The 11,888-nt window shown below is 50.5% G+C and overlaps 6 protein-coding genes across 6 annotated transcripts in view; 4 read left to right on the top strand and 2 right to left on the bottom strand.

Moving 5' to 3' along the window:
• BP5553_06773 (uncharacterized protein) overlaps positions 1 to 460 on the top strand; it is a gene marked incomplete at both ends in the record, with an annotated part of 1,268 nt that extends 808 nt beyond the window's left edge. The window contains one exon of the mRNA XM_032015396.1: positions 9 to 460. Within this exon, the coding sequence (XP_031868817.1) occupies positions 9 to 460 (452 nt within the window). The remainder of the gene's footprint in view (positions 1 to 8) is intronic.
• A 625-nt stretch (positions 461 to 1,085) lies between these two features.
• On the top strand, positions 1,086 to 1,901 carry BP5553_06774 (Uncharacterized protein; the record flags this gene model as incomplete). The annotated part of the gene is made up of 1 exon (XM_032015397.1): positions 1,086 to 1,901. The coding sequence occupies one exon, from the start codon at positions 1,086 to 1,088 to the stop codon at positions 1,899 to 1,901; it is 816 nt and encodes a 271-aa protein (XP_031868818.1).
• A 688-nt stretch (positions 1,902 to 2,589) lies between these two features.
• On the bottom strand, positions 2,590 to 4,271 carry BP5553_06775 (Carboxylic ester hydrolase; the record flags this gene model as incomplete). The annotated part of the gene is made up of 3 exons (XM_032015398.1): positions 2,590 to 3,613; positions 3,661 to 3,959; positions 4,011 to 4,271. 3 exons carry the CDS (start codon positions 4,269 to 4,271, stop codon positions 2,590 to 2,592), a joined length of 1,584 nt encoding a protein of 527 aa, XP_031868819.1.
• A 683-nt stretch (positions 4,272 to 4,954) lies between these two features.
• BP5553_06776 (Ribosome-releasing factor 2, mitochondrial) lies at positions 4,955 to 7,830 on the bottom strand (the record flags this gene model as incomplete). The annotated part of the gene is made up of 4 exons (XM_032015399.1): positions 4,955 to 7,296; positions 7,466 to 7,526; positions 7,630 to 7,750; positions 7,799 to 7,830. 4 exons carry the CDS (start codon positions 7,828 to 7,830, stop codon positions 4,955 to 4,957), a joined length of 2,556 nt encoding a protein of 851 aa, XP_031868820.1.
• A 382-nt stretch (positions 7,831 to 8,212) lies between these two features.
• Positions 8,213 to 10,090, top strand: BP5553_06777 (Vacuolar protein sorting-associated protein 17; the record flags this gene model as incomplete). The annotated part of the gene is made up of 3 exons (XM_032015400.1): positions 8,213 to 8,665; positions 8,716 to 9,169; positions 9,219 to 10,090. 3 exons carry the CDS (start codon positions 8,213 to 8,215, stop codon positions 10,088 to 10,090), a joined length of 1,779 nt encoding a protein of 592 aa, XP_031868821.1.
• Positions 10,091 to 11,471: 1,381 nt separating this feature from the next.
• Positions 11,472 to 11,885, top strand: BP5553_06778 (uncharacterized protein; the record flags this gene model as incomplete). Its single annotated transcript, XM_032015401.1, has 1 exon — positions 11,472 to 11,885. The coding sequence occupies one exon, from the start codon at positions 11,472 to 11,474 to the stop codon at positions 11,883 to 11,885; it is 414 nt and encodes a 137-aa protein (XP_031868822.1).
• Between the last annotated feature and the right edge of the window lie 3 nt (positions 11,886 to 11,888).

Here is an 11,888-nt window from a genome sequence, read left to right on the forward strand (position 1 = left end):
TCAACAAGCATTGAATCAACAAGCATTGAATCAACAAACATTGAATCAACAAACACTGAATCAACAAACATTGAATCAACGAGGATTGGATCAACGACTATGGAATCAACAAGTACTCAACCGACAAGTACTTGATCGACGAGCAGTTGAGCGAGAAGCATTCTTTCAACAAGCACTCAACCAGGTAGCATTCAACCAGCAAGCACTCAATCAAGAACCGGTCAAGCAAGAACAAGCCAGAGAGCAGACAGACAGTCAACAACTAGCTACCCACCCAGAGATTCACTCCAAAGGTTCACTGGAAGCCGTGACCAATAACAAGCGCCGGCTAACGGAGCCAATGGACATCATCGATCTGACCATTGAGTCTGGACCCGAAGACGAGAATCAACGGCCGACAAAGAGAATCAAAAAGGAGATCATCGATCTGACCGACTCGGCAGACGAAGCTGACGTTTAGATACGAGAGTCATGCCAAGGCGGAGGATAATATGTCAACAGCCTTGGATTGTTTATGTCTTGTGCAGCAGGTTTTCAGCTACAGCGCGGGGGAAGGAGATTGCAAGATGACGATGTGTATGATTTGTTGTGCGTTAGAGATACCCATTTGTATTTTCAAGATACTAGGTCATAGGGGAGGATTGTTCACAGCTTCTTGCCGAAATACATTTCAAACCTCATGACGTCCAGCTCAGACCCTCCGTACGGAACCTTGGCCTTTTTCATTCCGCGAGTATGTCGCAGGTGTGCTTTGTAAATACAGCTAAAATGGAATTATTGAATATCCCCGCAACTGCACGCTAAGCTGAGCTTAAATTGACGATCATTGAAGCCATCGTATTGTATTGGCTAGGTTGTGGGCCAAGGAAAACAATAATCGCTCTGTTTGTCATGTTAGTGTGTTGCACATGAAGCCCACAAATGAAGTTGTGATGAACATTTAGACTTGTACCTCGGCTCGGTGATTTTGTAGCTCTGTCGATCCCCAAATAATGTTTTGTTGCGGGGTGAGGAAAAGGAATGATAAGGAGCGATAAGTTATTGCCCCCTTCGAGGAAGAGGATGAAAGCATTATCTCATCAGCCATGGGAGGTGTCACAACCAGCAGTGCCACCAGCAGCAGCATCTCGGGCCTCTGGGCCCAGATTGTCCGCGAATACCCTCCAGGACTGATCGAATTTGGGGTGACCATCGCCGCCCAACTGATCGGATTCTGGTTGGTATGCTCCATCTATCTGGCCATCGACCTGAGCTTCCCCAACTTCTCCAACCGCCATAAGCTACAGAGCGAGCGTCGCCAGCCATCGTGGACGTCGATTAAGCATTGCATATGGCACGTCCTGGTCGGGAATCTCTCCTCCACGGTCTTCCACATCGCCATCCTCTGGGCCTTTGGCTCCGACTCCAGCTCCGGGTCCAGCTTCCAGCTCTCCTTCTTCACGATCACGCCCTCGTTCCCCTCCATCAGTGAGCTCGCGCTACAGTTCGCCATCGCGCTGCTCCTCCGCGAGATCCTCTTCTACACGGCGCACCGCGCGCTGCACCACCCCAGCGTCTACGCGCGCATCCACAAACAGCACCACAAGTTCCTCGCGCCCATGGCCTTCGCAGCCCAGTACGCCCACCCTGTCGAGCACCTCCTCGCCAACACCATCCCCATCGTGCTCCCGCTCATGCTGATGCGCGCGAATATCATCACCTTCGGCCTGTTCCTGACCTCGCAGCTGGCGGAGACGTCCAGCGTGCACAGCGGGTATGACTTTGCGGCCGCGAGGCAGCATGATCTCCACCATGAGAAGTTCCGGGTCAACTATGGCGCTATCGGTCTCATGGATTATATACTCGGGACCGATGTGGTGGGGTGGGATAAGCCGAAGGATGGGGGGAAGAAGGAGGCTTGAGTTTAGAGAAGGTAAATATAGAGTATATGAACATAGAGCAGAGGAATTCAAAGGGCTGCCGAGTAGGGAGACGAGAATTGGATGTGTCTGAGTTGAGAACGGAGAAAGACGAAGGAAGACATGGTGAGATATTGCCCATGTTCGGACTTGAAAGTTAAGTCCTATTATTCAAGTTCCTTATCTGCTCTTTTAATAACTTGATCTTTCGCTCCTCCTGTTGCATCATAGTTGTTGCTTAGCTAGTGGCATAGTGCAGCTGGTAATGGGTTATTATTCAGACCCCGCTTTCATGTATATATCTCTCCATAATACCCAAGATATCCCAGATGCTATAGACTTTTGCTAGTTGTAAGGTTCCTACCTACCTTCCTATAGCTACCTCGGTAGGAAATGCCAGAAACTCGTACCGCAAAAATCGAAAGCTGTCCGGCGCCATCCATTGCTGACCTCTCCAAGTTTGGACGACTACAGTAAAGCAAAAAGTGCTTCCGAATAGTTGCTGGCGTCAACATATTTTTTTATTTCCGAAATCTGTATCTATAAGAAGACTACTAGTAATACTACAAAACTTCTACATTACAATTCTCATGAGAGGAGTTCTATATATTTATACAAAGTTAACGCTACAAAGCTTCTACAATTACAGTTATCATGAGAGGAGTTCCAGATATTTTTACAAAATTGGTAGTTAACATAGCCCAAAAATGCGACATAGCAAAGCCGGTAGGCTTGCATTGACGCACCCCGCATCGTAGATCTCCGGGAAAGCAAGATTAGTACCAACAAGGTTGTCGTACGCAAGGCGGACGAGAGACTCCTTAGCAGGGTCATATAAAGGCCAGCCGCCTTCATAAGTCGTCAAACCATGGACAGGGTCTTTTGCAAACGCAGCCCACGCCCCTTGAATGTAAGTCTCAAACTCGATTTCCTCTGGAGTCGAGCTTGGAGTCGCGAACGTAGTTCCGAATAGCAGTGTTAGTTCGGCACCGTGGTACGCTCCTCCTTGCCAGCTGATGTTGGTGTTGGGGAATACGCCGTGGTATCGATATCTCCAAGTGGGATTGTTGGCTGCTATGCTGGCGTTTGCGCGGATTCCGGCGGGACAGGTGTAGCCTGCGAGGTTTGCTTCATCCCAGTCGGAGTCTACGAAGGTAGTGTTTGCCAGGGCGAGCTGGGTGCGGAGGACCCCCGACTCGTAGTCGGCGCTTCCAAGTAACATCGGGATGCTCGCAGCGGTTTGTTGGGAATAGTTGGAGAACACGATGGTGTTGTCTACTGTTGGTCCGAAGGCGCTGAACAAGGCGTTTAGGCCGTCGGAGGGAACCGATTTTAAGAGGGAGTCGTGTTCCACGTTACGCATACATGCCAGGAGCGCTGTGGAGTCCGTCGACGAATCTCCACAGCCAACGGCTGCGGAGACGCTATACCAGGCTGCTGCTGATACACTTTCCGGGTAAGGTAGTCCAAAGCTAATAGTTGTTCCTGATTGTGCTATGATTCCAGCTACGATTGGGTCCGAGGCCCAGGCGTAGGCGTAGTAGTCTACCGATGAACCACCCGCTGATTGTCCAAATAATGTGATTCTTGCTGGATCTCCGCCGAAGTTTGCAATGTTGTCCCGGACCCATTCCATGGCAAGACGTTGATCTAGGAACCCCACATTGTTCTGAGCAGTAGGGTTTCCTGGAAACCCAAGAATGGACACTCGATAGCTGCCGCGAGGGTTAGTATATGATTGAGCAAAAGTATATTTTCTTACTTGAGTGTCACAATGATAACATCTTCCCGCTCCGCAAGAGTAGCACCGTTGAATATAGGCGTTGAGGAAGTTCCGCCAGAAAATGCTCCTCCGTGAACGTATACCATTACAGCCTTCTTCCGCTCTCCTGATTGGGGTTTCGACCAAACATTCAAGAACAGACAATCCTCGCTATACACTACATCTGGGTTGCCGATGAGATTGAAAAGCTCGAGCCCAATAGCAGTGACATTTGAAGCTGCAATTAAATCTGGCGATGGAGTAATATTCTGGGATGGAGGTTTAGGACATGAGGAGCCCTGAGACATATCAGTTACGGTAAGTGAGGAGGAATCAATTTATAAACCCACGAAGGCAGAGCCATTGACCAGTGAAGACCCAGCATATTTCACAGGCGCCGCAAATCTGAGATTCCCCACTGGGGGTTGTGCATAGGGAATTCCAAGATATTCTGACACCTCTGGGTATTTTGCTGCTGCATGGCCAGCGATAGGCCCGCTGCTGGTCTTAACGATTTGGCCAACCGTGCAATTGCCATGTTTGCTGGAGAATTGCGGGGTGGCCCAGGTTAAAGGGAGCGATAAAGCAGTACACACAGTGGACAGCTGCATAATGAAATGATAATACAGGCCTAGCGAATGATGGTAGGAGTTAGAGATAGTGGGACTACCTAGGTACTGTACTTCATATAGCTTTGGCTGACGGAAAACCCTCGACCTTGCTCCCGGAACTGAAATGACTCTGCTTATGCACCGGGGTAGTCGACGACGTCAATATGAGTAACCTAAGCCTGCGTGTGCGGCGCTGCTCTCGCCGCAATCTGACATCTGTATGAAGTACGTAGTATTAACTACTACCCATTCATCTGCCCCCTATTTCACAGTTCCGCATTATTGTCGTGGAAAAGAAAACACCACTGGTCAGCAGACCGCATTTACGCGGGATAGGGCCCCACACCATTCCTCACCAAAAGTTATAAAAGAAATCTAAAAGAATATAATCAAATCTGATGGAATGATCCGTCTTAATTTTCAATTTAAGAAATTCTTTGGAGAATATGCACGTCATGTCGCAGGCATAAACAATGTACGACAAGTACTTGTTTGTGCAAGATTAAGGAGTATTTGTTTATGAACGGCTTACATGTAGTTTAAGAGTCTTGGGGACATGGTATCTCAAAAGCTTTGAGGACAATCTATAATAACTGTTATAGTGCTAGAATTTCGATTGACTAGATGCTTCCTTTGTTTTAATACATATCATGATATTTTTCCAACAAAAATAATATTACAAATTATACCGCTTTTTCTCTCGGGCCCGAGAGACGTTCAAAGCGATCAACACTCATTACAAATGTCCCTCGTCCGCCCGTCAAACTCCGCAAGTGCTTCAAATACCCAACCATCTCCTTCAACGGCACCCTAGCAGTGACTTGTCGCTGCTGGCCCGGTCCGGCTTTATCCATACCTCCGCCAGAAGCAAAGGGGTCAGGCGGTGCATAAATCCTCTGCGGATCTATCGATGGTAGGTCGCTGGATGCATCTTCGTTGCCGTCATTTTCGAGGGAGAGAACGTGCCCTCCACGAGCAGAAGATATGTCGTGCACGATGGTTCCAAGGGACCCTTCGTTGCAGCTGATAACAACGTTCATGACTGGTTCCATGAGTCCAATATTACCGCCATCAAAGGCCTCGTTGAGTGCAGCCCCTACTGCGAGTCTGGATGCAGAAGAAAGTGCAGCGGGTGAGGTATCGGAACCGAATAAATCTGTTGTAGATTCGAACTTTAGGGTGACATGGCTTGCATGAAGAGGAAAGTTACGACGAGGACCTCGCGCTAAAGCTGCAACAGCTCCATTCACCAGCGCTGCTTGTATAGTTGGTAATGGAAGATCGGTAGGCAACGAAGAATCTCCTTCAGAACTATTCTCGCCGAGAGATCCTATCACCAAGATAGTGATGCGATTTCCGTCACGTTCAACAGTGTGACTCTCAGTTGGAGATACCTCATCGATGGGACCAACGCTAGCCTCACATGCCGCCTTTGCCTTCTTCCCAGCTATATCGCGATCGAAAAGGACCCGATGAGCCGCTGTTGGTGATAGCACACACTCTCGGTAGCTAATTTCGATGTTGCCCATGGTAGCCTTTGCTTTGAAATCGTTGACAAGCCGATCTCGGGCTATCTCCAGATGGAGCTCACCCATGCCGCTCAGCAACATCTGTCCTGACTCTTCATCAATATTGACGTGGAGACTAGGGTCCTCTCTCAGCATCAGCTGGAGGATCTCCTTGACATTCTTTTCTTCGCTGAGACTGTCCGGCTCGATAGCTGCGAAGAATACCGGGGGTGGGATTTCTATAGGACGCAATTGGAGAGTGTTTAAAGGCGCTGGCGGTCCGGTCTTGGAATTGTGTCCATGATATGACACAAGCGTGTCACCTGTCCGAGCATGCTTTAGACCGGCGATAACACCAATTTGTCCTGCTGGAATATGAGATATTTCGAGGGCATCAGATGCCTGCATTTGTAAAAGTCGCTGCGCCTGCTCTGAAACATGGAGATTCGTATTCCACAATGATGCATTGCGTTTTATCGATCCAGAATAGACACGAATATAGACAAGCACACCTCGTTTGGGATGATTGGCGACCTTGAATGCTAAAGCACAGCCTTCAATTTGGGCGACTAATTCCTTGGGGGAGTGACTCTTCTTCACCATCCGTTTGTGGGCAGCAGTGATGACTGGGAGATCACCTCGGAGAAGTTCCGAAAGCTTATACTCTTGGCCATTCAAGCTGATTTCTGGATCTGGCCGTTCCTTTGGATTTGGAAGGAAATTGTCGACGGCGTCTAGAAGTGGCTGGACACCAATATTTCGGAAACTGGCCCCTGCGAAGACCGGAATGAGCCGTCCAGAGCCATCGAGAATACAGCGTCTCAAGCTGTCTCTAATAGCTTGCGGGGGCACTTTCAAAGCGTCATCGTTATGTTCCAACCACGTTGATAATAGCACCTCGTCAAATTCACACAAGATTTCCACTAGGGCGAGCCTGGCTTGGATGAGCTCATCTCGTAGCCCAGCATCGTATTGTTTGAGTTCTTCCATGTCGTATGTCTGAATTCGTTTACCATCTCCGCCCTCCCATTTCAACGCACAGAGATTGATCGCATCTCCCACGCCCATAAATTTGCCTTTGCCACCTTCCCACCATGGAATTTGGCAAATGGCTGGCCACCCTCGCAATCTGGTACCAACTTCCTTGACAGTTCGTTCAAACGCAGCACCGTCTCGGTCCAATTTGTTGACGAAGACAATTCGGGGAATGCTATATCTGTTCGCCTGAGCCCAGACCTTTTCTGTCTGGGCTTCAACACCAGCAACGCCATCAAGGATGCACACCGCACCGTCAAGAATCCTCAATGACCGAAGAACTTCAAATGTAAAGTCGGCATGGCCTGGTGTGTCGATAAGATTGATGGTGTGAGGGATATGGCTCTGTGGCACACCCGTCTTTACATCCGAAACTTCTCCTAGCGGGGGCCAGTGGAAAGTCACAGCAGCAGACTGAATTGTAATGCCACGAGACCTTTCAGCTGGAAGAAAATCGGTAACAGTAGATCCCTCATCGACGTCTAAATGGGCGATAAGTCAGACGTATGGTAATCGGATATTGTACATAGTCTCGTGATCCGGATGGAAGAGTGGGCCCGAAAAGGAGAAGATTGAGATCGGAGAACACCAGACCAAATAATAGAGGAAAACGCCTAGGTGAAAGAAACTTAAGAAATCGTCATTTCATACCTCCTATCCGACGAGTATGGCCACTATAATAGAGCATACGCTCCGTGGTTGTTGTTTTCCCCTATCATTGCAATTAGTTATTTTTCTCCACAGGATACTAGAATCAAGGGAGCTCACTGCATCGATGTGTGCAATGATGCCAATGTTTCGAGTCCTCTCAATACTGGGTTCATGGTAGCCGGAATGGTGCGACGACGAATACCGGGAGCATGACTTAACTGCTCCCAATTGGCCTCCATGACGAGAGACAGTAGGTCGGAGGCATATCCGCCAGGACCGGCATGACTTCCTCAAAATCACTGAGTTCATCACCTGCTAAACAGTGACACCGACGTGGAAGTTCCGGGGGGTGCTACTAGAGACATTGTGATTTAGGGAGGATGAAATGAGGTATTGGGATATATGTGACTTAGTAAGCAGTCACGTCGGTGGCTGGTAGTGTGGCTGATGTCGTGCCTGACAGGCGAGGCGGGATCGCCACGCGGCTAGCTTCGATGATGGCGCTTGTAGGCGGGAACCTACAGAGCCGACGACGGGAGCTGTTCCCTCGGTGTTGATACAGCTTCAATTGAACATTGCAATCCGCTAGCTACGATCTGTCTTTGATAACTCTTTTTGTCCTTGCACATGGAATCTAATAGGATAACACAGCAATTAGGCTTGATTTGACCGCCGTCGCCCCGGTAATCCTCAAACTTCCACCCCGCCTCCTTTTTCAGTTCGACGGGCACAACAACTATCTCGGCCATGGACTACTCCGCTTCAATACACGATTCCGATAATCCAGCAGGTCCCTCTCCATGGGGATCCTCACCTGTTGCTTCTCCCCGACATGGGAGAAACAGTTCCTTTGGCGCTTCTTCCCAGGGGGCAGAATCACCAACACCATATAGCACCGGCCAGTCAGGCAACGAAAGCTATTCACGAGATGATGCGAGAGGAGGAGCATACAGCAGGCCGGAAAGCAGCGCTGGAACAGATGCCGGAACAGAATCCGTGACGGGGAGTGATGTTCAGAGACCGGATACTGCGCAGTCTACCCAAAGCGCCTCTGATCAACAAGTCGCACCAGCCCAGCCAGCACCCCCACAGCAGCGGCAACCACAACATCCGCAAGGTCCGCAATACAAGCTACAAGCAAAAATCACTGGTCTTGAGCGGACCGGGAGAAAAGATCCTATATTGAGATTTGATGTACATGTAAGCTGGCTCTGTTCTCTTGAACCCTCTGATAAGTGCTGATCCATTAGACCAACCTCCCGAAGTTTCGCACTACCCAATTCCGCGATGTCCGCCGAACGCATTCCGAATTTATGAAACTCGCAGACCACCTTATCTCGTCGAATCCGGAGGCTATAGTCCCAGTCGTACCTCCTGCGTTGACTTCGGCTGGGGCTGGCACAGACGAGGACGAGGCGCGAGTCAAAGCATCACTACAACGATGGCTCAACTACGTGTGTTCAAATGAAATTTTAATGAGGGATGATGAGATGGTGCTCTTTGTCGAGAGTGACTTTGGGTACAGCCCGATGCTCAAGAGAAAGCAGCCCGCAACCGGAGTCCGACGAAGAGTCATCAAGCAATTTGCACCTCCTCCCGATGACACGCCAGAGCTGCAGGAAGCACGACCTGCCGTCAAACTGTTCTATCTTGGCACAATGGATGCAGGGCATAAGGTTGATAAACTTGTCAAAGCGCGAAGAGGTAAGTTGTAGACTGGCTATCTATTGATGACAATTTTCTGACCGCGCAGGGCTGGGACTTGCGGAATCGGACTTTGGCGTCAAGTTGGGTACAATGAACGCACAGGAGCCACATCAAGGGCTTGCAAATGCTTATCGCAAACTTGGCAAAACGATACAAACAACTGGAGACTATCATGCTGCCCAGGCCACTGCCGAGGCAACTACCATTGGGGACCCCCTCCAATATCACTCGCAGGATGCATTCGTCGTCAAGGAGACTCTGACCAACCGTCACATCCTTCTCCGAGAATTGCTGCAAGCCCAGCAGTTGACGCGGAGCAAGTTAAATGCAGCTGACAGGCTGAAGGCGAGCTCATCTGTACGGCGGGAGAAGGTTGATGAGGCTATCTCTGCATTGGACGAGGCACGGAGCAACGAGCTCTACCTGCTTGGTAAGACGCAACGGGTCACCGCCAATCTCCTCCAAGAGCAGCGCCGCTGGGTTGCCAGGACCGCGGCGGACTTAAGGCTTAGCATCCGGGAATATGCTGTTCGTGAAATCGAGGCGGAAAGGCGTACTCTGGCAACGCTGGAGAGCATCAGGCCCGACATCCGAGCAATCGATTCTTCCGGTGGCTTGAGTCGGCTTGGACGCGAGGCGCATCCTGCGGCGCGACGCGCTAGCCTAGCTGCGAGTCAAGGGCCGAAGGGCGACGCCTGGAGCGGTGTGCCTCGACGCCCCGACGGACTCAACAGAAGTATTTCAGGCAGTTTCATGGCAAATGTTGCGGAAGAGGCCAACGGGGGCGACGAGCAGGGCCCGGGCCGAGAGAGGGCGCTGAGCGGTGGGAGCATTGGAGGTCTTAAGGGGGTGAAGGAGGAGGAGGATGAGGATCGAGTCGACGCCCGCAATGCTGCGTCCCGATTGGCAACGAGGTAAGGCGATATCGAATCCAGTCCTAGGCTATGCGTCCGATGCTAATCAATGGTACCAAGCACGTTCTGAGCCTGGAAGCAACCCGACAGAGTGGAATGGTTTGCGAATGCTACGAGGGACGGTAGCTCCTTGTCACTACCGCCGGGTGTACTCCCGCACCATGCCCATATCATTCGTTATCCAGTGGCCTTCGCCCGTTTGCAGCGATGCAGAGTGGTGTTTTCTGGTCCCGGGAGCGGAGGTCACCATGTAAGGATGAACGCCTATCGACCTGCATTGAAGACGTGCAGGATTTCCAGGATCTCCAGAATTTCTTGTACAACGGATGGCGAAGGATGGGCTACACCGCCACGTCAGAGTCAGAGAATGCAGCTGTTATCTGATATGTCGTTATTCCACTACCAAATTGATCTTCCACGGAACATACAAAGTATAGTAGTCGCAGTCGTCGTCCCGGATATGAGCATCAGCGTGCTCCGTACCGTACGTACCTCGTAACCCTAAATCCCCGTTCCCTGCAAGCCTGTAAGCAAGCTGGAGACACCCCAATCCCCAATCATCCCAATGCCCGTTTCACGCATCGCTAGAGCCGCGGGCATTTAGCCTCCGCAAGGCAATAATAATCCGACTGGCGGAGCGTGAACGGTTCGCCACTGTGGAGGTTCGATGACCCGGCAAAAAGAATGGCAGGTTGGTAACTGTGTATTTTATTTTAATTTGATATGTGATACGGTATATACGGAGTAGCCACTACGTAGCAGGAAGGTGGTTAATCGTAGGTACAGTAGAGTACTTGGTAGAGTAATGGAAGTAGTGAGATTAGAGAGAGTAGAGACAACTAACTGTAAGTCTTGTAATGCTTCCTCGTTGGCCCTCTCGGTGTTGACATGCCGCGGGTCTCGGGGGGAGTGAAACTTCTTCTTACTTACTACTCGGTCTAGGCATCATTCCTAAACATGTGCTATTCCTCATTTTCCCCGTAAGCTATCAACTAGTGAATGTATGTACAAGTACCCGTCCAGGTACTTACTGCGTACCAGTACGTGCACTCACGTCGTACGCCTTGCCACGACATCAAGCGGGTTCCTGAAATGCCTGCAAGCTGCTCGTACTCTTCTGCACTCTGCACTCTGCACAGGAGACTCAGGAGTACTGTACTGCTGTAGCGCAGCGCAAGTTCGCGCAGGTTCGGGCGCAATCAGAACCGCAATCCTAATCTTCTTCCAATAATCTCCCTCCCAGGTTCCTATCGGTATCAGTCCGGCACTGGCTCCTGTTTTAGAAAATGACGAATTCGTGCGACAGCGACTCCCTGCACCACCAGCGTTATCGTTGTCGCACGAGCCCTTCCTTCGTCTCTGGATCCGGTGTCGCGAGCCTCCGTATGGCGGTATGGCACCATATCGTTCATTTCCCTAGACTCCGCGGTCTTGTCTTTGGAGCAGAGATTGTGCAGCCAGAGGGAGTGGGAATGGGTAATGGGTTGGGTAATGGGCAATGGGTCCCCTCCCCCGTCGAGATGCTATGGACGATGTACATGTACAGCAGATACCACGAAAGATCCGGCCCTCGGTCACGTTCAGCAGCTCTTTACGCCTCTTTGGGAATCCCATCCAGCTATCGTGGAGTGCGGTTACGAGCTTCGGACGATCCACGGGAGGTACTCGTTCCGTTGTCACTCTACTCCTACGCAGATTTGGCAGGCGTGGAGAGCGGTAAAATAGCTGGAGCCCCAAGTGCCCTCTATTCGAAACTACCTACGGACGGAGCAGGAGGAAGTCCTCGTCCTCGTCATTAGCTC

This window comes from Venustampulla echinocandica (genome assembly GCF_003357145.1).
Source record: "Venustampulla echinocandica strain BP 5553 chromosome Unknown scaffold_4, whole genome shotgun sequence".
NCBI classification, from domain to species: Eukaryota; Fungi; Ascomycota; class Leotiomycetes; order Helotiales; family Pleuroascaceae; genus Venustampulla; species Venustampulla echinocandica.